The sequence below is a fragment of the Puma concolor genome, chromosome B1 (assembly GCF_028749965.1).
Source record: "Puma concolor isolate L17-30 chromosome B1, mPumCon1.1.hap2, whole genome shotgun sequence".
Lineage (NCBI taxonomy): Eukaryota > Metazoa > Chordata > Mammalia > Carnivora > Felidae > Puma > Puma concolor.
This window is the reverse complement of record NC_141670.1, coordinates 186,020,128-186,043,285: the sequence shown is the minus strand read 5'-3', so window position 1 is coordinate 186,043,285 and position 23,158 is coordinate 186,020,128. Positions and strand designations below refer to the sequence as shown.

Below are 23,158 nucleotides of genomic sequence, written 5' to 3'. Positions count from 1 at the left end.
GTGTTGTTTTTTTGTATGGAGTGCCCACTGAGGTCTCTGTTCCATTAGCCTAGTGGCCAACTGGTAATTTGACAGAGGTTTCCTTAAACATCAGAAACCAAAAGAAAAAAAAAATCTATCCCAGTCTTTGCAGGTTGGCTGTATGTTGAGGTACTCCGTGGAGGCTTAGCCAGGCCATTTAATTTTTTTTTTTTAATTTATTTATTTGGAGAGAGAGAGACTCTAGAGAGCGCAGGGGGAGGGGCAGAGACAGAGGGAGAAAGAGAGAGAATCCCAAGCAGACTCCGCTCTGTCAGCACAGAGCTCAATGTAGGGCTTGAACTCATGAACCATGAGATCATGATCTGAACCAAAACCAAGAATCAGACGCTTCACCGACTGAGGCACCCAGCCGGCCCTCGCCAGGCCATTTAGAGTTCTACCCTAGCCTTCACTTCCTGCTTGCCCAGAGCCCAGAAGTGAGGCAGAGGTGAAAGCTGAAGTACTTCTCTGATCTTTTCTAGATTCCCCTGAATACAGAGGAGTTTTTCAAAGCCTTTATATCTCCATATATAACCTTCCACAGCCTCTTCATTTCCAGGCTTGTCAGTCTGTCTGCTGCTTGCCTCATCTGTTATCCTTTGCTGCCCCAGGAAGCTTTAGCTAGTATATTTGCATCTAAATGCTTTCAGTAAGCGGGCAGGCCATTTCAGCCCAATCTATCAGATAGTTACTAGACAGGTCAAAACACACAACCACAATTTTTTGATTCACGATCCCTATTGCCGGCAGGCTGCACCAGGAACATGGGTGCAGGAACATCTTCATAGCTGCCTCCAAGCTGGAGAATGGGCGATGATAGGTGGGTAAATTAAAATACCACAATGCTTTCTTTCCAAAATTCAGCAGCTTCTTTTTTTCATGAAGGATTTCCTTGGTTGTAATTTTTTTATTTTTTTGTTTTGTTTTATTTATTTATTTTTTTAAACAAATTACAAAACTCAAAAAAAGTTGATCTAACAGTTCTAGCCAGCTTAACCGTTGCTTTAGCGGAAGGGCAGAATTTTGGAGTTCCCTACTCTATTCTTCTCAGTGACATCTCTTCTCTGATTCCTGACTAATATTTTTAAAAGATCATGCTCACTACTGTGTAAAATAAAAGTGTCACTCTATGGGGTGCCTGGGTGGCTGAAGCATCCGACTCTTGATCTCAGCTCAGGTCTTGATCTCCGGGTCATGAGTCCAAGCCCCACGTTGGTCTCCATGCTGAGCATGGAGCCTACTTAAAAATAATAATAATAATAATTAATAATAATAAGTAAAGTGTCATTCTAATATAAGCTCCGAGAGAACAAGGACCTTTTGATGACCAAGAGATCTAACACCTAGAATCATGCATAGCGTAAAGTCACTGCTCAGTAAATGTTATTGAATGAGAGAGCAAATGAAGGAATCAATATGGAAGAACATAGAGGAACAAGAATAGAAGCAAGGGAAGGAGACAGGAGAAGTACACATAGATCTGACTGAGATTTAAATACACAGCACAATATACCAATACCATTTGTTTCCTATAAGACAAAATAACTAGTTGCTAGTGAACATTAGGTAGAGGCATTTTAGGACTCTACATCAGGGCAACCCCATACCCCTCCCCCCCACCCCCCTCCCCAACCCCAGGAAACACTGTCAATGTCTGTAGACACTTTTGGTTGTCAGAGCCAGGGGGAGGCGGGGTTTTACCAGTGTCTCATGAGTAGAGGCCAGGGATGCCATTAAACACTCTCCAGTGCACATGGGGCGCCTGGGTGGCTCAGTTGGACTTAAGCGTCCAGCTTCAACTCAGGTCATGATCTCGCGGTTTGTGGGTTCGAGCCCCGCATCCGGCTCTGTGCTGACAGCCTGGAGCCTGGAGCCTGCAGCCCGCTTCAGATTCTGTGTCTCCCCTTTCTCTGCCCCTCTCCTGCTCATGCTCTGTCTCTCTCTGTCTCTCAATAATAAATAAACGTTAAAAAAATTGAAAAAAAACCAACAACAACATTCTACAGTGCACAGGACAGCCCCTCATGACCAAGATTAGGAAAGGCTCTTGGAAGCAATAGTGAAAATATGTCATTTTAAACCTGCTCACAAGTGTCCAGTTGATAAATAGCAATGTACTCTGTCATCTATATTAATTAAATAAAGTAAAAACATCTCATAATCCAAAATTTATTTGATGTATAACTTTAGACATAAGTTGAAAACCTAATCAAATTTGTATTTGAAATACAGTTTTCAGATTGATACTTAAATATGGCTATGTTCTGGTATTTGGGAAATTTTAATTGCTGAAATAAAGTAACAGTGATATTCTGAAGTTCTGATGCAGAAAGACAACTGAAATAGCTAGGAAACAATTTAACCATTGTCGTATCCCTACTCTTACTGACCTGTAGGCTACATGTAGAATGAGAATAAGCAAAGGAAATGATTATTTCAACAAATGAGTTAAACTTTACCAAGTAATCCCACATGAAGGAGTGTAAAAATTTGGAATGATGTTAAAGTCAATCAGACCTCAAAGCTGTGGTACAACTATAAATGCTGAGTATTAACAGAGACAGTGAGGAAATGAAGGGAAAACATCTAGTAAGTGTGAAGCATGTTGATATTTGGTGTATTTTCTGAGTCATATTTACTATTTATATCTTAATCTAGTTCAAGACTTATTTCTGTGGCCGATGTTTACCATTCTGAGCTATGTCAAAGGCCCATTAAATTATGACTTCAAAAAATTATTCCTATTCAATGGAACAGGCAGTTAATATTTTAGACTTTCTTTAGATGGCCAAAGGATGGCTGGGCTCTTAAAATAATCTGTTGTGGCAAACTTGGAGGACTCTAAAGCCAGAGGAGAGCTGGTAGCCCAAGCATCCCGCTGCCTGTTAGAAGTATACTCTGGGATGGTGGCCACGTGCATGAAACTCGACCCTTGAAACACTTGAAGCGATAGGAGGCAAAGGGAAGGATTTGGGGAAACTGGCCAAGAACGCGACACCCTCTGCGATCAAAGAACTGTTCTAGGTGAAGTGTGCCCTAGAGCGTTAGTGGATTCTTCACTGCTTCTTATGCCTTCTACTTTTGTTTGCCAGAATTTGACTTTGTCCTCCTTTAACAGAGCAGACAGTGCACCCTTCTCTGGAATCTTAAGCCCTGGCTAATCTTGATTAAGCTGAAGTGAACCCTTATCTAATGCTGACAAAAAAAGAAGTTCTTAGGTTTAAGCCGATACCTAACTGTGTTACTGCCTCTTGTGAGAGCGTAAAATAGCTCTGATTGCCGACCATCTGCTGTGTCCTCAACTCTGCACTGGTGCACATTGAGGACATTAACTCACCGGTGCTTTAGTACAACTCAGTGAAGTTGTCTTGTTCATCTCCATTTTCAAAAATGAAAACAGAGACTCAAGAGAGTGTTGGTAACCTGCCTCGTCACACAGAATTCAAACCACATCTGTATGAGTTCGTTGGACATTCGTAATTTCAATACTGAGTTATTAAGAGCTTCCTATTCTATGTGTTAATTACTTATTCATAAATTAAAATTACAGTTCAATATTTTTTTTTTTTACTTGAAAAGAATTTTTAGGGGCGCCTGGGTGGCTTGATATCAGCTCGGGTCACGATCTCAAAGTTGTGAGATCGAGCCCAGCATGGGGCTCTGTGCTGGGCATGAAGCCTGCTTGGGATTCTCTCTCTCCCTCTCCCTCTGTCCCTCCCCTGCCATGCAAACACACTCACTTTCTCTCTCAAAATAAATAAATAAACTTAGAAAAATATTTTTTTTTGGAGTATTGTTGACACACAATGTTACATTAGTTTCAACTAACCAACATGGTGATTGGACAAGCCTATACTATTCTGTGCTCACCACAAGTATAGCTACCTTCTGTCACCGTAGAGCACTATTGCAATACCAATGACTATATTCCCTCTTTTATCCCTGTGACTTATTCATTCCCTAACTGGAAGCTTGTATCTCCCATTCCCCTTCACCCATTTTGCCCACCCCCCAACTTTCTCCCCCTAGCAACCATTAGTTTCTTCTCTGCTGCGCTTTAATATTTTATTTATAAGCTTTGATCATATCTATAAAATGCTCCAATTTCCATCAATTTGTATCATTTGTAGAAGATACTGCGGGCGCTGAAGATATTACACAGTAGGAATTGTGTCCCTTGCCTCAAATAGCTTATGACCTAGCTGCTTCTAGAGCAGCTATAAATTTCAGAACTTGAGGTAGATGTGGGGAAAGTGTAACTAAGCCCAAGTCACCCTAATATTGCATCCCTTTTTGCTGCTTGACGGTTCACGAAGTCATTCACTGTAAGCTTCCTAATTAAAAGTGGCTTGTCCTGACTAGGATAGTCCTATCCTTGGATCCTTAATAAATATTTGTAGAAGATGAAAATCATAATAGTAACACCTTCACTCCTGACTACCCTCACCTGCTTGTTCAAATGTTGCAATAGCTTAACAGAGTAAAGAAAAAGGGGTTTTGCAGGAAGAATATAAGGGTTTTGGGGGCGCCTGGGTGGCTCAGTTGGTTAATTAAGCGTCTGACTTCGACTCAGGTCATGATCTCACAGTTTGTGAGTTCGAGCCCACACCAGGCTCTGTGCTGACAGCTTGGAGCCTGGAACCTGCTTCAGATTCTATGTCTCCCTCTCTCGCTGACCCTCCCCCACTCACACTCTGTCTCTGTCTGTCTCTCTCTCAAGAATAAATAAACATTAAAAAAATTTTTAAAGAATATAAAGGTTTTATATGATAGCAACCTGCTTTGAGAGGCAGTATTTAGAAAGATACAATATATACTTACATTTCTGTAGAACATCAAAATATGCCTACTGTCTATTAACTCATTTGTCTCTCGGATTTTTTTTTTCATATGTCAACAATTTTATCGTAGAAAAGTTAGAAAAGACAGACTTGTTTTTTTATTTTCTAAAAGCCTATAATCAGGAAAGAAATAAAATTAAACAGCAGAGAGAGAAGGTAGAAAAAGATGGTTGTTCCTAAGAAGAAAAAGAGACTCAACCAGAGATATAAACAGAGAGAGAGACTTGAAGAAGGAAGGTGGTCCTTCATCTAAGTGCTCCGTGCAACTCAAGCTGGTGGCTATCATGTCATTAGGAATGTTGACTACTCTTATAACTCTAATCTGGTTTTGAATTTTCCAGTTTCTAGAAAGCAAAAGACCTTAAAGTTGGTTAAGAATCTTGCCACTGGAAGATCCTTACATGTCTGGTTTTCTTTGGATCTCACAAATTTCTCTGCATTTACTCTAGACATGATTGTTAAACGTAGAATTTTAGAGCTAGATGATATTTCAGAGACAGTGTTAGTTCCTCTGCATGACAGGCAGTTAACTAAAACTCAGGAAGTTCAGTGACTTTCCTGAGGTGACCCATCTGGTTTATGTAAGCTGGTCACTTATCTTTTTAACAGATTGGATTCTAATATACAGGATGAAGTTGTTTCAGGAAGGACATAATCTGCTGACTTTCTGAGACCATCCTAATTTGTTCTTAAATTTAGTTTTGCCATCTGCCCTGTTCTGTTTTTGTAACATATTCAAAGTTTTAGTTTTTTAGCATTATCAATAGAACGTTAACTGGATATATATCAAAAACTTCTAGTTTGTTTTTCTCCAGGTATTAAAAAGCATATATATTTTTTTTATTGGCTACCATCACTAAGTCTTTCTGACAGTCATGAACAGAGTTGAAGCAAAAATAGCAAACCTTTCTATTTTCGTTTTTAATCCTCTGAAGCTTACCTAATAACTCAGTGGGTATATTAATTGAAAAGAAACACTTTTTTTTAATCTTTTTTAGGTGTAATCCCTTTTCACGGATTTTCAATGTATGGTAAGTTGGGCTTTAAAATATTCGCTGTTTTTATTACACTTCAGAAAATTAAAGATGAAGATCACAGTTTATACCACATCACCCACACGCTTACCAAGTAACTGTACACATTTTTAAATATTGAGTTTAGTATTTGTTTATACCTCCAATTAAACTTTTTTAAAATAAAGGGTCATCATACTTTCTCAGATGATGACTCTTGGCCAATTAAAGTTAGAAGACAATGTGGAAGTGATTTTGTGTTTACCATTCTCTAATCCAATGGAAACGCGCGGGTTTTTAGTTCTGACAGGTGTAAAATGAGGTTGCTGAAATTCCCGAACAAATTTTAAACAAATAATAGGTGAGAAAGGATGTGAAGGGAGGGCCAACACTAAGTCTGGGTTTATGATTTCTCTAGACTAGTCCCAAGGTACATGTGAAAAACACGTGTGCAGGCTTAACAGCCCCGAATGCCTTTCTGGCCTCCCGCGGCATCAAACGAGGAACACAGAAGCTTAATGAAGCTTAATGAAGATTAGCAAGAGTGCTCTACACCTTAAAACCACTTAATTTTTAAATTTTCACACATTACATAGAAACCTGTTGAAGAGCGTCGTCGCCAAAGTCGCTACCCACCCCCCCACCTGTACGCTAAACAGAAATACTTTAACGTTTTCCTTTTGTAAGGAGAATCAGCAACACATTAACCCTTTTCTTGGTAAAAGCCCCTCAGTGTTCAACATCAGACAATAATGGTGAATGACGTAATATAAAACTTCTAAGACCAGCATGCAGTGAAAAGGATTCAGAGGACCCAGGAACTTTGTACTATGCTACCCTTCGTGGTGTTGATCACAAGCTTCCATTATGGGGCACTCTGCTTTATTCTCTTGAGCAACCAATGTTCCATAATGTAATACATAATGTTACGATGTTTCAGCATACTTCTCTTTTATAAACACATGAGGAATTTAAAATAGAAAAGCCCCCAAAAAGTTACTAAATGTTTACATCTGATAATAAAAGTGCTGTCTTTTTATCTATTTCAATTCCAGCTGCAAGAATTTTTCAAGTAAACAGCTTTTAAAAAGTGAACTTGAATGATTTGGAGGACATTAATGGTGTCAGGAAAGTTTAAATCTTCTAGCAACTCTTAGGGAATAAAATACATCATTGACTCTGAGTCTGCTTGTTCACACTTCTGGTCACTTAAGTATTGGCTAAGGTTTATACACCAGAGGGGAGAATGTTCACTAAGGATGTAGATGATGCAAAATGTTTGGTACAGAGTTTATTAACACTCTTTTAGAAATATGTGGTAAGCACCCACAAACACCTGGCAGCAACCACCCATTTAGAATACGAGAATAATCACATACCATCCCCGAGGAACTGTAGTTAGTACTTTGCCACCTCCGTGTTAGTTACTGTAGTGCTTCAAAATTACAATACTTATCTCATTTAAAAATGGATTTAAACTGGCCTTCCTCTCTCCCATTTATGCAGATGAATGAAGTTATTGTAGGTATAGCATATCATGACTTCATAAGTAAATTCCTATGGCACAATATTTAATTGGATAAAAAGACAATGCGCAAAGTCATTTTTACGAAGGAACCATATAGGGAGATGCGCTTTCGATAGAAAATAAACTCACGTAGATTTTTTTTGTATATTGTACATAATGGACTAAAGCTTTTCCATTTCATGGAGAATTTCATAAGGAATTCAACACAAACAGTAGTGGTATCTTTAATAATAACTGATTGCAAAGGTTTTTGTATTATACATGTTTGTAAAAAAGTGCTCATTGAAAAATTCTTTTATTCCTTCACTGGAAATGACCGTTAAGGTTGCTGAACCCATAAAATCTTAAAATTCAGATTATAGGTTTTTACATATCAGTATCTTTAAAAGTTAAAGGAAAAAATATGCATAAAAAGGTAAATAAATTTCAAACCTTCACTTTGAACTTATAATAATACCATGTATTTGTGCCACATTGCTTTTTCTTACGTTGTTATAATTAGAATATGAGTTAGTCTTTTTAAATATATAGAATACCTTTTTAAATATAGAGACTACCTTAATAAATAGCAATTTATTTTGGTGGTAAAATAAATTTTTAAAGTTAGTTTTTAAATGGAAAGTCACAGCTGTCAGCTTTTAAACATCTGTATGTATATAACATAATTTTTTTCTCTCTGTATATAAAGGAGGGGTTTTTTTAGACTCCCCTAAAATTGACCCTTCAGAAAAAAGTGCAGTCTCTCCCTTGCAACACTAGTTTTCGCTGATTCACTCGTCTGTAATACTGTGCACTGCCATGTAGCCCAGATCATTGAATGTTTGTATTTGTAAGAATTTAAAATTTTTTTTATCATTTTTCCTTTCACTTTGTGAAAAAGAGGTGAGTTGCCTCATTGGTTTCCCTGATGACTTAATGCCTCCTGCTCTCAGGGCATTACTGACAGATTATGGAGCCTGAGAATTTCTAACCTGTCCATTTTGCATCATAGCTGAAATTACCCAAAAAGTAAGTCATCTTGTGTTAAAATTAATATTTAGGTAATACAGTTTTATGTGTCTGCATTATAAGTGTGCTTATGCTGCCTGAAATTCTTGAGGTTTGAAAAGATGAAAAGCACAACCATATCAGTCCAGAATAATCCTGTCTTATCAGCATCTGAGATTAGGACTTCCTGACATTCAGTTGTGGGGTCTCTGATTGAGTTGACCCACCCATGTTTAATTGCCAAGAGTTGGGTGCAAAGGAAGACGTAATTCAACATTCATTAGAGAAATGAATCCTCTGCCCGAGGGTTGGTTTATTGTGAATCTGTGAAAACTGTCTTTACATGATGCTGAGATATGGACCGATAGTCTAAACTGTTCATCAAAATCTTTATTTTCAAACTGAACTAGTTGAAGACCATGATTCTACACACTAGTCACGAATTATCTTCTATTTTGCTTACCTGACTTCCAAAATAAAAAACTTTGCAAAGCGGCCTGGATCCTTTGTGGGACAAGTGAAAAATGAATTGCCTGATTGTCACTCTTTACTATTTCTATTAAAAAGAAGAGACACTTGACTTTCCATAGTTTTTTCAAGTTACTCTGAATTTTTCATATCCCCAGAAGTGTAATTCCATTGTGCCATTCTTGTAGTCAGTTGGGATTACAGTAGTTTTTAACTACTCCTTTATAGCTTTTAATGACTGAACTTTTTACATGTGTATATGTTTCCTTTCCAACACGATAAAACTACATATGATTTTAGACTTGTTGTTGAATGAATATTACCATAATACAGATTTATTCTTTCATGTTTTGTTGACTTATTTTCTAAAACTTTAATAGTTCTACCATGCTATTGATTACTTTCTTTATTCTTTCAGTTGCACCGCTTTGTTTTCTGTACCATGAACCTTCCAAACTGTATCAGATATTCCGTGAGATGTATGTGCGTTTTTTCTTCAGACTACATTCCATCTCTTCTCACCCTTCTGTAAGTTCATAAACATTGGATCAAATTAGACTCTAATCTGTTTTCTTTCCTTAAGGAAAAGTCTCCTACTCGGTTACATTGTGAAGCAACACATTGTAATTTGTGGTTTTAAGCAACATATTTCTGTAGAATAAATGAAAAGAAAAAAATTGATATTTAAATACTTTTGGTGATAATGAAGGAGGAAAAAAGCCTTTATCAATTGCACTTACATTATCTTTTATATGTTAACAGAAAAAAAAACATATAAAAATGTCTGTATTATTCACTTGGGCAAGTATGCCTTCTTTGCACGCTGGTGTCCCCATCTAGGAGATGAGCTTGATATATTTCTGTAGTGCTCAGGAGAAGAGCACTTGGGTAGTCCTCGGCTCATGGCAAGTGTCCTGTAAATAAATGAGTGCTGTTTTTACTGTTGTCGTTGCTGTGATTATCATCATCATCATCTCTTCTTTGTTAATGAAAATCAAACATTTATCTGTCACTTATTTTTCAATTTCACATTTGACTAGTTATCAGTTACCATACTGATATTTTCTTTGTGTTTATTCAGTAGATAGCTCCGTTGACCTCAAAGTCAAAGAGGAGCATATCGGGAGTTGAACATTTTTATCTGTTTTATTTGGCCAGTCCTTTATCATATCTTTTTTTCCACCCATGAGCTTGAGTAAAAGCAGTATTTATTTTATATTTTTTTTCACCTTTGGGCCTGCTCTGGTTTACTTGTGGGTAATCTGACTCTCCAGAAGAAACAGTAAATTAGAACGTATCAGGGCTACCAGATTTCCCTAAAGAGAAGACTCTGTCCCTGCTGTTAAACTGAATTGCTGTTCTTTATCCACCCCCCCCAGTTTAACCCTGTGTATTCCTGTTCCACTTTCCTGTGTCTCCACCTTTGCTCCCATACATTGCTCGTGAGAGCCAGCAGATAACAGAAATCCAGGATGTCTCACATGAACAAAGGAGGCACCACCAATTATCTTGGGTTTCTTCTCTCCGAGACAACTTGAGTTAGTGCTTATCTCACATTAATTTTTAGTCTAATCCGAAATATGCTAACAATTCTATTTTCTAATAACCTCATTTTTAGCCTCAGATTTCTTACTCTCATATTCTGTACCATTTTATGCTTCAGAGTTTAAAAAAAAAAACTTTTTTTTAAGTGGCTGCCCGTTACACACCCACAGTGTCTGTCCCTGTGCAGAGCACTGAAGCTTGACGCCCAGCAAACCCTGGATATTCTTTCTCTGTCTCTGTGCTGACCCTGAGGTGTCCTTTTTCAGTGAATTGGTTGGGCCAGCCCTGCCTCTGCCCTTTCTTTATTCAGTGGCAGTCATCTCCTTTTCTGGCTTGCAGCCAGACTCAACTATTTGGAACCACGACAGCCTTTTTTCTCTAGAAACTCACAAAGAGGATCAAAACTTCCTTACAAAGATCAACCCTGCGGAATGCTGAGCTACAAGAAAGACTTTATTCAGAGTTGTCAAGTAATAAACACACTTGAAAAGCCATCTGCTTAAATCGGTTACTTCTTGTCCTCTACAAATAATGCCCTTATAAAGGGTAGATTTCAGATACATACACAGATGTATAGTTCAGGCATAATGTGTATATGTCTTTATACTAAGTAACCAAACATTCTTGTTCGATAACTTCCTGATGCAAATTTCAAGCAGTCAGTAGTCCCTTTTCCCCTGGGGATGGATTTCAAAGAAAGTGAAAACAGCAGGAAATACTTTCCTTGATGGGTGAGGCAGCTAGAAGGGAAAGGACACACGGAGGCATAAAGTAAAGGGTGTGACTATAGTACCAGAGAAATACCTGGAAATTGGAATGGATCCAGAAAAAACTAGTTTGCTGGACCTAAGTGATAATACCGGGCTTACAAAGTAGCATGTTTTCTATAAAATGATGTTTTTCCTTGGACTCTGAGCATTATACACCAGATTATATAGGGAACACATTGTGTTAAAAAGGAGGCTCCTTGGCATATCTGTAATAGTAAGTATCCGTAAATAGGGAAAAATTTATCTTTAAACACAGTGTTAGAGATCATTAGTACATTTCCTGTTTTTGACTCTTAGACAATATACAAATATTTATGTTAATAATCTTTTCCTCATTTCCATTTGAATGATTTATTGGCAGAGTTCATTTTTAAATACTAAAATATATTTTTCTTTCGTGTTTTGTTATCATATCCAGGGTATTGTGTCCCTCTGTCTGCTGTTTGAAACTCTTCTTCAAACTTACCTCCCCCAGCTCTTTTATCATCTACGAGAAATTGGGGCTCAACCGTGAGTACCTTTCTTTCCTAATTGAAGAATAGATTGCTTGACATCGGAAGGTTCTCTTATATCATTGTAAAGCACTTTTAAAGATACAGTAATTCTTCAGAGAAATGAAACTAACAGTTTCTCCAATGAAATAATAATTATCCGGTAGTAAAGTGTAGCTGTACATTGTGCCAAAAATTTTTGGAAGAATTCCCAAAATCCTGATAAATTTTTATTTGCTGGGATTTTTATGCCTGGTACAAGAAGCACCAAAATGAACTTATTTCCATTTATAATGAGAGGTGTTGGCCAAAACTGAGGCAAAAATTTGTGGATACAAATATTACCCAAGAACTGTGATAATAATAAAATTAAGTCAGTTTAGGCTAAATTTATCAGAGAACAACTTATGAAAGCTATATAAATTAAAGTTTGCTGTCTTGTTAAAGGAAACAGATAAATTACCTAGCAATGACTGTGATTTTTTTCATTCCAAAATTTGAAGATTTGTTCATTTACCTCAATATTAGTTATCAGTGAATATATAGGGTATCTCTGGACTTCCATATTATTGGTTCTCTTCTCTTTTTGAAATAACAATGTCTAAGGCAACAGAAGTTTCTAAATGATTGATTAATATTTTGTTACTGTCTTCCCCTTCATGCAACCAGTTTCCACTATTGGGAGGACATATTTGAAAGGTGCATTAACTCTGAGATGGCAAAAGTAGTTAATGGGAAATACAACAGTTTAGTATTTGTCGTCCCCACACTTGAATCCACATCAGGTGGATGGATGGATGGATGGATGGAGGAGTGGGTATGTTTAAGAGACAGACCAGGGTTTAAATTCTGTCTACTAAACTGTATAATCCTAGTGAAGTTATTGAATTCATCTAAGTTTCATTTTCTTTCTTTAAATCAAGATAATTCAATTTCCTCATCTTTAGAATCAAGAGAATTCCTACCTCATGAAGTTGTTTCAATAGTGAAGGATTTTATATATATTCTTTATGTAAAGCACCATTGAATTTCAGACATCTTAGATCTTAGAAATGCCATTTATAAAACAACATTTCGTATCATCCACTGATAATACTGAGCTTATACCCTTTCCTTCGTAGCCAGTAAAAAACAGGATTCTGTTAATGTTTAAGATTATAAAACAAGAATGTGCTGGAAATATTTTGTATTGTACACAGGTCTCTTTTTTTCTTAAATTTGTAGTAAATTGACCTTTGTTTTTACTCTTGTGGAATGAACATTTGAATATAATGAGGCTTTACCATGATTAAGATGTTTAGTTTACTGCTAGAAACTAAAATCCTAACTTTTTTCTAGCCTATTTGTATACTTTAATCATTAAAAGGAACAAATTTATTTCAATGACTCATGATAAACATTAAAATTCTTATGCAGAAGAAAGTATTAAAAATTAATTGTCAAGCTAGAAATACATTCTTAAAAGGCTTTTATGAATTGAAGGTTTTTAAATTAGAATTTAATTTTTTAACAGATATAGGACTATTCAAGTTATCGATATCTTCTTGAATAAGCTTTGGTATTTTGTTCAGTTTATCTAAGTTATCGTATTTATGGACATAAAGTTATTTATAATACTCCCTAATTATTCTTAATTAGCCTTTTAATATGTATAGAATCACAGTGACAACACCTCTCTCATTCTCGAGATTGATATTTGTATCTTCTCTTTTTCTTGATTGTTTGGCTAGAGGTTTATTAATTTTATTCTTTGAAAGAAACATGTTTTGGTTTCTTTAATTTTCTCTATTGTTTTTCTGTCTTAAATTTCATTGATTTATGCTCTTATATTTATTATTTCCTTCCTTATGTTTGCTTTAGGTTTATTTTGCACTTGTCTTCTTGTTTAAGGTTAAAGATCATTAGTTTGAGACCTTTCTTCTTTTCTGATATAAGCAATATTGTTATAAATTGTCTTCAAAGCACTGCATTACCTCCACACAACAAATTTTGATATGTTGTGTTTTCATTTTCATTCAGTTCAAAATGTTTCTTAATTTCTCTTGTCACTTCTTTTTGACCATGGGTTTTATTAGAAGCATGTTGTTTAATTTCTAAACAGTTGTTTAATTTCTAAATATTCTAAAAATTTCTGTTATTGATTTCTATTTTAATTCTGTTGCAGTTAGACAACATGCTTCATAAAATTTCAGTTTTTTAAAATGTATCGAATTTTGTAACGTGGCCCAGAATTTGATCTGTCTTGGTGAATATTACAAATACATTTGAAAAGCATTCACATTCTGCTGTTGTTCAGCAAAATATTCTATAAATGTCAACAAAGTCAAGTGTTTGGTAATGTTCAAGCCTTCTATAAACTTACTGATTTTCTGTCTACTTTTTCTATTAATTTTTGAGAAAGAAATGTTAGTCTCCAATTATAATTGTGAATATGTCTATTTCTTCCTTCATTGGTACACATATTTTACTTCATGTATTAGAGGCTCTGTTTTTAGGAGAATGGATCCCTATATCATTATTAATGTCTTTATTCCTGGCAATAAGTCTACTACATTTGATAAGGCCATCGCAGCTTTCTTTCAATTACAATTTGTGTGGTGTATTCTTTCTGTCCTTTTACTTTTAACATATCGATTATCTATGTCTTTATTTATTTTTTTTTAAATTTTTTTTTTTTTTCAACGTTTATTTATTTTTGGGACAGAGAGAGACAGAGCATGAACGGGGGAGGGGCAGAGAGAGAGGGAGACACAGAATCGGAAACAGGCTCCAGGCTCTGAGCCATCAGCCCAGAGCCTGACGGCCTGATGCGGGGCTCGAACTCCCGGACCGCGAGATCGTGACCTGGCTGAAGTCGGACGCTTAACCGACTGCGCCACCCAGGCGCCCCTATGTCTTTATTTTTTAAATGGCTTTCTTGTCAAAAGTGTAACTGGGTTTTCCAGTGTGTCAATTTGTCTTTTTAATTGGTATGCTTGTTCCACTTACATTTAATAATTGATATTATTAGATTATAGTAATATCAATTGATACCATCTGCTATCTCGGCAGACATTTTCAATTTGTCTTTTTTCATTCTTTTTTCCTTTTTTCCTGCATACTTTTTAATTGAGTATTTTTTTAAATAATGCATTAATAATTTTTACTATCTATTACATTTTGAAATGATAATATTTGAGATATACTAAATTAAATAAAATATATTGTTGAGATTTAATTTACCCATTTCTTTTATTTATTTATTTATTCATTTATTAACGTTTATTTATTTTTGAGACAGAGACAGAGCATGAACAGGGGAGGGGCAGAGAGAGAGGGAGACACAGAATCTGAAACGGGCGCCAGGCTCTGAGCAGTCAGCACAGAGCCCGACACGGGGCTTGAACTCACGGACCGCGAGATCATGACCTGAGCCGAAGTCGGCCGTTTAACCGACTGAGCCACCCAGACGCCCCTACCCATTTCTTTTTACTTCTTTTAATGTGGTTGTTAGAAAATTGTAACTTACATGTGTGGCTTTCATTATATTTCTCTTTTTTTTTTTAATATATGAAATTTATTGTCAAATTGGTTTCCATACAACACCCAGTGCTCATCCCAAAAGGTGCCCTCCTCAATACCCATCACCTCCCCTCCCCTCCCTCCAACCCTTCATCAACCCTCAGTTTGTTCTCAGTTTTTAAGAGTCTCTTATGCTTTGGCTCTCTCCCACTCTAACCTCTTTTTTTTTTTTTTCCCTTCCCCTCCCCCGTGGGTTTCTGTTAAGTTTCTCGGGATCCACATAAGAGTGAAAACATATGGTATCTGTCTTTCTCTGTATGGCTTATTTCACTTAGCATCACACTCTCCAGTTCCATCCACGTTGCTACAAAGGGCCATACTTCGTTCTTTCTCATTGCCACGTAGTACTCCATTGTGTATATAAACCACAACTTCTTTATCCATTCATCAGTTGATGGACATTCAGGCTCTTTCCATAATTTGGCTATTGTTGAGAGTGCTGCTGTAAACATTGGGGTACAAGTGCCCCTATGCATCAGTACTCCTGTATCCCTTGGGTAAATTCCTAGCAGTGCTACTGCTGGGTCATAGGGTAGGTCTATTTTTAATTTTTTGAGGAACCTCCACACTGTTTTCCAGAGTGGCTGCACCAGTTTGCATTCCCACCAACAGTACAAGAGGGTTCTCACGCCAGTCAGAGTGGCCAAAATGAACAAATCAGGAGACTATAGATGCTGGAGAGGATGTGGAGAAATGGGAACCCTCTTAATTATTTTTTATTCCATTTTATCACTACTGTGGGATTATTATTTATACCTTTTTTAAAACATCTTTTTTCATAGATATCTTAGTTCAGTCTGCTGTAACAAATTACCATAGACTGTGTGGCTCATAAATAACAGAAACTTATTTCCCACAGTTCTGAAAACTAAAAGTCCAAGATCAAGGTGATAGCATGGTTCAGTGAGGACCCTCTTCTTCAGTGAGTTCCAGTGAGGACCCTCTTCTAGGCTGCAGACTATGGACTTCTTATTGGACTTATTCTCCACGTGGTGGAGAGCAGAGAAGAGAAACAGGCTCTCTCACGACTCTCATGAAGGCACTAAATCCCAACCATGAGGGCTTCATCTTTTTCCAGTTACCACCCTAGGGCTCCCCCTTTTTCCTAATGCCATCACATTGTGAGGTAGAGTTTCAACAAATACATGGCGGGTGGGAGGACACAACCATTCAGTCCATAAGAGTGCTCTGGGGTTTACGATATACACTCAAAAAAAATTGTTTTAATGTTTATTTACTTTTGAGGGAGAGAGAGAAAGAGAAAGAGTACGAGCAGGGGTGGGACAGAGAGAGATGGGGACAGAGGATCTGAAGTGGGCTCTGCACTAAAAGCCTGATGCGAGGCTCAAACTCACAGACCCCGAGATCATGACCTGAGCCAAAGTCAGGTGCTTAACGGACTGAGCCACCCAGGAGCCCCTACAATACCCTACAATATGCATTTTTAATTAATTACCTTCTACCTTCAAATAAACTCCAGCATGGATGGCTTTACTGGTAAATTCTGCCAGACATTTCGGGAAAAATGTTTTTTTCATTAGCCACTATCAAGATCTTTTCTCAGCAGCTTGATTCTGATGTATCTGGGCATGGATGTCTGTGCTTGGGGTTTGCTAAGCTTCTTGAATCTTTAAGCTTGTATCTTTTGCCAAATGTAGGACCTTTTCAATCATTATTTCGTCCAGTACTTTTTTCTGTAACATATTTATTCTCCTTCTCTTCTAGAATTCCAGTGACACAAATGTTAAAACTTTTGGTCTTATCCCAAAGGTCCCTGAAACTATTCACTTCATTTTCAATCATTTTTACTCTATGGTTCCGATTAGGCATTTTCTATTGATCTGTATTCAAAATCACTGGCTCTTTTCTCTGTCATTACCGTTTTTCTGTTGGGTCTATCCAGTGAGGATTGTTTTCTGTTTTTTGTTATTTTTCAGTTTTAAAGTTTCCATTTGGTTCTTAGGAAAACTCATAGAACTGTGCATTAATAAGGGTAAATTTTACTGTCCATAAATTATACCTCAATGAACTTTATTTATAATAAACTAATTCTGTGCTGTACATACCTCTATGTATGGTATGTACATAGGGGGCACAATGTGTGGTGCCGTTGTTCTATTAAGACACTGAAAAATCCAATAAAATGAAACTAGTTGATCTTGATCATTTAGACATAAAAGACAAATGATCTTTTTTTTTTTTTTTAAATTTTTTTTTTTTTCAACGTTTATTTATTTTTGGGACAGAGAGAGACAGAGCATGAACGGGCGAGGGGCAGAGAGAGAGGGAGGCACAGAATCGGAAACAGGCTCCAGGCTCTGAGCCATCAGCCCAGAGTCCGACGCGGGGCTCGAACTCACGGACCGCGAGATCGCGACCTGGCTGAAGTCGGACGCTTAACCGACTGCGCCACCCAGGCGCCCCTAAATGATCTTTTTTTAATTTAAAATATCTTGTGGCCAAAAATTACTGTGGCATTCATAAGCAGATATTCTTAAAGCCAACCAAAAAGTTTAATTTGTCAATGCTACTCCCTTTGTGTACCTTGGTATATTAGAATAACAGTTATCTAGTATTGAGGAATTTCTGAAAACTTGGGGGGTCTTTTTGGTCTTAAGAGAATTAATACATCAAGAAAGGCAATCTTCAGCTGCCTTTCTCTTGCTTTAAGAAAGTAGCACAGATATTTATCTATATAATACTGTAACAGCTCCAGCAAAGAGTTTGGCTAACACTTCTCAGGAGCAGTTAAGTGATGGTAAGAATAGATAGTACAGAAATGTGAGGGAATAGTTTGTCTCTTAAAGCACCAAAGCTAATGAGTTCATTTCCGGATTTCAGAGATAAATTATTATTGTAACATAACCTACTTATAAATTGTGGGATCTTGTATCTCTTATGACTTTTTTTTTTTTTGTCAGTCAATTGAATTCTCCGGTTGTTCCCCTTTAAAATGAAGGGTTTGAAATCAGAAATCTATTTCTAAGGTCCCTTATAACTTCACAACTATTTGCCTTCAAAGACTCCTACTTCTTGTTTTATTTTATTCATCCTATGTAGCCTTTTGACTGAAACGTAGGAATACAACTTATTGAATTGGAAAAGTATGCAGCTGCCAAGCATTTTTCCAGTATTTTGAATAAAAATTCAAATAATCATGATTCGAATGATTCAAACTGTTAAGTACTGTTGACTAGTAAGATCACCTCATTGATAACTAATTAGTAAAGACCCTGAAAAATAGCACATAGAAGTGAGTTTTCTAAAGGCTGAACTGTAACATAGCAGATATACATTTTCCCTCTTGATACGTTGAGACCACTAATTTGAAGACTCATGGCTTCTCACCATTGCAGTTTTGCAGCTTTTAAGAGAGTACTTGAGATTTAAATGCTGAGGTGATTTCTAAGACTCACAAAGAAGTTAACTTAACCGTGGAATTGGTTGGCTCTTCTGACATTGTCTGTTTGTAAGAAAAAAACATTCACTGGTAAAATTTATTTTCTTTTTTCTTTGCCTACAGGCTACGCATATCCTTTAAATGGATGGTTCGAGCTTTCTCTGGATATTTAGCTACAGATCAACTCCTGCTTTTGTGGGATAGAATCCTAGGATACAACTCTCTGGAAATTCTTGCTGGTAATAAGTGCTTGTTTGTAAAACACATGCTGTTTCTATAATAAAGCCCCTTTACTTTCTTTCTTTCTTTTTTTTTTTTGAGACAGGGAGAGACAGAGCATGAACAGGGGAGGGTCAGAGAGAGGGAGACACAGAAACTGAAACAGGCTCCAGGCTCTGAGCTGTCAGCACAGAGCCCGACGCGGGGCTCGAACTCATGGAACGCGAGATCATGACCTGAGCCGAAGTCGGATGCTCAACCGACTGAGCCACCCAGGCGCCCCAAGCCCCTTTACTTTCTGACATTCACCATCTGTAATTGCAGTTTGAGTCTATAGGTGTCTGTCATTTCTAATTCCTAAACATTTAATAGATTTACCTGCCTTAGAAGACAAGTACTGAAGTTCTGAGATCTAGATACTTCCGTGTAACTTCCCAATACTAGTGTATCCCGAGTCTTTTTTCTTTGCTCCGAGGAAAGTCCATTTCTCCTCCCCTGCTTTTCGTTTAGCCAGGGCTTACTGTCAGCTGCTGTGAGGTCAGCACAGCAGAGTGTAGGGATACGTCAGTCCTACTCCTGGCTTCTCTACCTTCGCACGTGTTCCGAGCCCCTTCTCAACCACGGCCTAAAATCTAAGCTGACACGGAGCCTCCCTGCGAAGTTGAAATCTCAGCTCTTCTGGACTTGAGTTTGAGTTCTGGACTTGAATGCAAAACCTTTTCCTTTTCGCTAACACCCTCTGACTCCTGGTGGTTAAGTTTCCCCTTTTAGGTATTCTCTTCAGCCAAAAAAGATTTCATCTGTTTTTTTCAGGAAGCCACAGATTGATCTCTTATTATAATTAAGCGGGTCTTATAATAGAGATACAAGACAACTGTATGATAATTCATAGGGCACAGATTTCTTGTTAATTATATTATTTTGCTTATCTTATACAAAATAATCTCAGTTATTTTAATCATTGGGATTATTAGGAAATTCAAATAAATAGCACAAGGTTTTCACAACAATGGATGGAGAGCAGAAAAGCTGGCAGAGTGCTGGGTCCAACCTTCTCCAGTTGTCTATATTGAATAAATTATCTAACCTGTGTGAGTCTTCATTTCCTTACCTTATATTGATAGCATTATCAAGATCCCACTCTGGGTAATTGTGGAAACAATGCTTCATTGAAGAAGTCCCTTTTCTTATAGAAGATTCTTTAGGTACCATATTAACATATTCTTGAATGCTGAGAGGTCAAGAATAATAGTATGTTAATTCAAAAAGCAAAATTAGAGTAATAATAAAGTTTCTTGAAGAAAAACATCACCCTTGGTGTAATCAGAGACACCACTTAATGGTGCTGCTAACAACTCCCAGTATCCTTCTGTCTCAATTGGATTTTGAGCCCATACAGATAGGCGTGAGGAAAGAAGGGTCTGCCCTCAGCTGTCTTGGCTGAATGGCAGTGATGCATAGAATCCACAGGGAGAGGAATCCTAGAGGGCATCAGGTATGATTCTTTTAGATGTTTCTGACAGGTGGTCCTCACCCTCTGCTTAAACACTTCAGTGTTGGGTTGTCCTTGTCTGACGAGTTAGCCCATCTCACTTCTGGATGACATGACTTGCTAAAATGTACTCCTGTTAAGCCAGGGTTATCATCATGTTTTTTCTACCCTCGCCTTTCCCCAGAGCCTTCTACTTTCCAGGCTAAGAAGCCTTGTTTTCTGCTACTGTTTCTCAGGCAACAGGATTGTAGACTTTCCAGCAAATAAATCTCCTCTGGGTGTATCATAAATTTTGAAGAGTGTTGTGTTTAGTTGCTGTTGTTGTTGTTTATCATTTCAAAATATTAGAGCATGTTAAAGAAAGGGGGCTCAGTATAAGAAAGTACTTTCTAATAATTAGGATTTTTCAAAACTAGAATGGGCTTTTTAATGGTCACCTGAAGGTTAAGAGGTTTTCTACTGTGAAAGAAATGTGGAATTGAAAGGCCTTTAAGCCCTCTAACAATTTAAATGTTCTCATTCTGGGACTTATCACCCCTCAGCAAACTTATGTGAACGAGAAATAAATGGATGTTGACTAACGCATTTCCTCGAAGCTAGGCACCCTGCTGGAGCTCAGAACATTAATAAAAACGTTACTGATGAACAGGTAGAAATGCACTCTGCACCGGTTTCCTACTTTCCCTGAACGGCTTTTAAAAAATCAGCAGGGAAGAATTACAGAACATGTAGAAATGGAACTAGACTCCCCTCCCATGAATTCAGATCAAGAGCCAGAGGATGGATAATTTCATGTAGGGGTACCCAAACTCATTGTTATTATTTCAGACATTTGGGGGGATGAATATTTTGGGACCACCTTTTTTGCCCAAGTTAGTTATTATATAGCCTTTAGAAGGTTTTAGTAAATATTACTAATTTAGTAAGTATTAGTAAAAATTAATTATGAATTCATGAGGGTCTTTTGAGGAACAGTTTAAAGCAAAGGTGCCTGAATGTTTGTGATAGAGTTGCTTAGAATTAACGAGCATAGCTTAAACGGCCAAAAGTAAATGTTAGAGTCTCTCTACTTCATGTGAAGCATGGTTGCAGTTGAAAATATCCCAAAGTGGAGAGCTTTTCTCCTTGGCAAACAGAAGTGTTCTGCGGAAAGGCTGGGCAAATCAAACATGAGGCAGACGCAAAGGAACTTCTGTGATGTGACACCAAGATAAATAAAGGTTATGAGCACATAAGCACTTGGATGCTGAGGTCAATTAGTGGCCTGATCTTTTTTCCCCCCTCTTATCTACCTTTGGAAAAACAATTTCCCGCCATGTAAAACTCTTTCCGGCTACAGCAGAAAGTTTGGCCATCCTGTCAAGCCTTCACCAACTCTGTTAAATTATACACAAAAAAGGAAGTAGCCATCATACTCCTTAGCTTCTCAAATGTCTCCATTGTCAAAATGATTCTAGATATTAGGAAAACTATAGAGAAGTTGCTGGTCGAAAGAAATTATTTTCTTTGATACTCTTATAAACATAGACACTCAGTGACGCTAAAGTACTTAAGTTTTCTCCTTTTCAGTTAAAAGGTAAAAGTCTTTGTCCCTGATCTCTTGCATCCCTTGTTACAAATTAAATAATCCCATCTGATTTGGCTTTTTTAAGTTTTGTTTTACCACTACCATCTTCCCCCCACCCCCCACCCACCCCCAGAATTTTCCTGCCTAACTAGTTGCAATGCTTTTTTTTTTTTTTGCCAGACTGTCCAAAATCTATTGTACCCTAAAAAATGCCTGTGTTTCCCAGTCTGGTCTGGTTGCTCTGTGCCTCTCTCTGGGAAAATTAAGAGGTCTGGATGTTGACGTCTACTCCCAGGATCATCATAGCATCATCCTTCAGGCCATCTCTGGAAAACCATTCCGAAGGGCAGCAGAGAGGACTCATAGGAAAGCACCCAGATTTTCATGTCAGGGAAGACTCATTACTACTTACCTTCAGTCTAAGTGCTAAGAGTGGTTAGATGCTTAGGTTCCAGAGCCAGGGTTAAGTTCTCACTCCACTGTTTTCTACCTGTGTGGCTTTGAACATGTCATCCAAACTCACTGGGCCCCAGTTTCCACCTTAATATAATAGGGCTAGCAATGGTTCTTAACTCAGAGTTGGTATGAGAACTATCAGTAGCACTGTTGTGATTCCCACAGTAAAAATGTATTTTAAAAAACTATCTATTTGGATTAGCTCTGCCAGAAACTCAGGAGCCAGTCTTTCAAATAATTTTGAAGATTCCTTACCATTTATTTCCTAAATTTCAAGGACTTGTGGGGTAGAGAATAAACTACCACCACTGGTGATGGAAGAGAAAAAAGGGGGGAGAAGTCAAGAGCCATCCTTAGGCTTGTCATCACCTTGTCAGGGCACCCACCTCTCACATGGGTCCTTTTGCTGGCCATGATGATGCACTCCCACATGTGGGGCTTTGTGGCAGATTATGTAAGAAGAAAGATTACACGTTAGCATTACTTTCTTTTCATAGGCATATGCAACGTACGCAAACGTTGCTTTCCACTCCATGTACATTATTGACCTTCAAGGTGTCCTATAATTTTTTTTTCCAAAGTTTCAACTTCTTTTTCCTATAGCCAACGTTAATGTAAATTTCAGGATCAGTCCACAGCAGCTCTCCCCACATACCTATCCACTTATGACACTCTAAGAAAGTCAATGCTGAGTATAAAAGTATAACAAAATATTATAAAAATATTTTTTTAAGAAATTGCTTTATTGCCACATTTCTATCGGGACCTCTTGAGACATATGAAACGTGATCTGATAAAC

At 37.4% G+C, this 23,158-nt stretch overlaps 1 protein-coding gene across 5 annotated transcripts in view; it reads left to right on the top strand.

The window, feature by feature from the left end:
* TBC1D19 (TBC1 domain family member 19) overlaps positions 1-23,158 on the top strand; it is a 145,951-nt gene that overhangs the window by 120,878 nt on the left and 1,915 nt on the right. For 4 of the 5 annotated variants that reach the window (XM_025921323.2, XM_025921322.2, XM_086705276.1 and 1 more), the window contains 4 exons: positions 5,861-5,893; positions 9,277-9,386; positions 11,592-11,683; positions 18,749-18,864. In XM_025921323.2, coding sequence (XP_025777108.1) covers positions 5,861-5,893; positions 9,277-9,386; positions 11,592-11,683; positions 18,749-18,864 — 351 coding nt within the window. Of the gene's footprint in view, positions 1-5,860; positions 5,894-9,276; positions 9,387-11,591; positions 11,684-18,748; positions 18,865-19,354; positions 21,974-23,158 lie in introns of those variants that run through there. The other variant, XM_086705274.1, reaches the window with a different exon arrangement.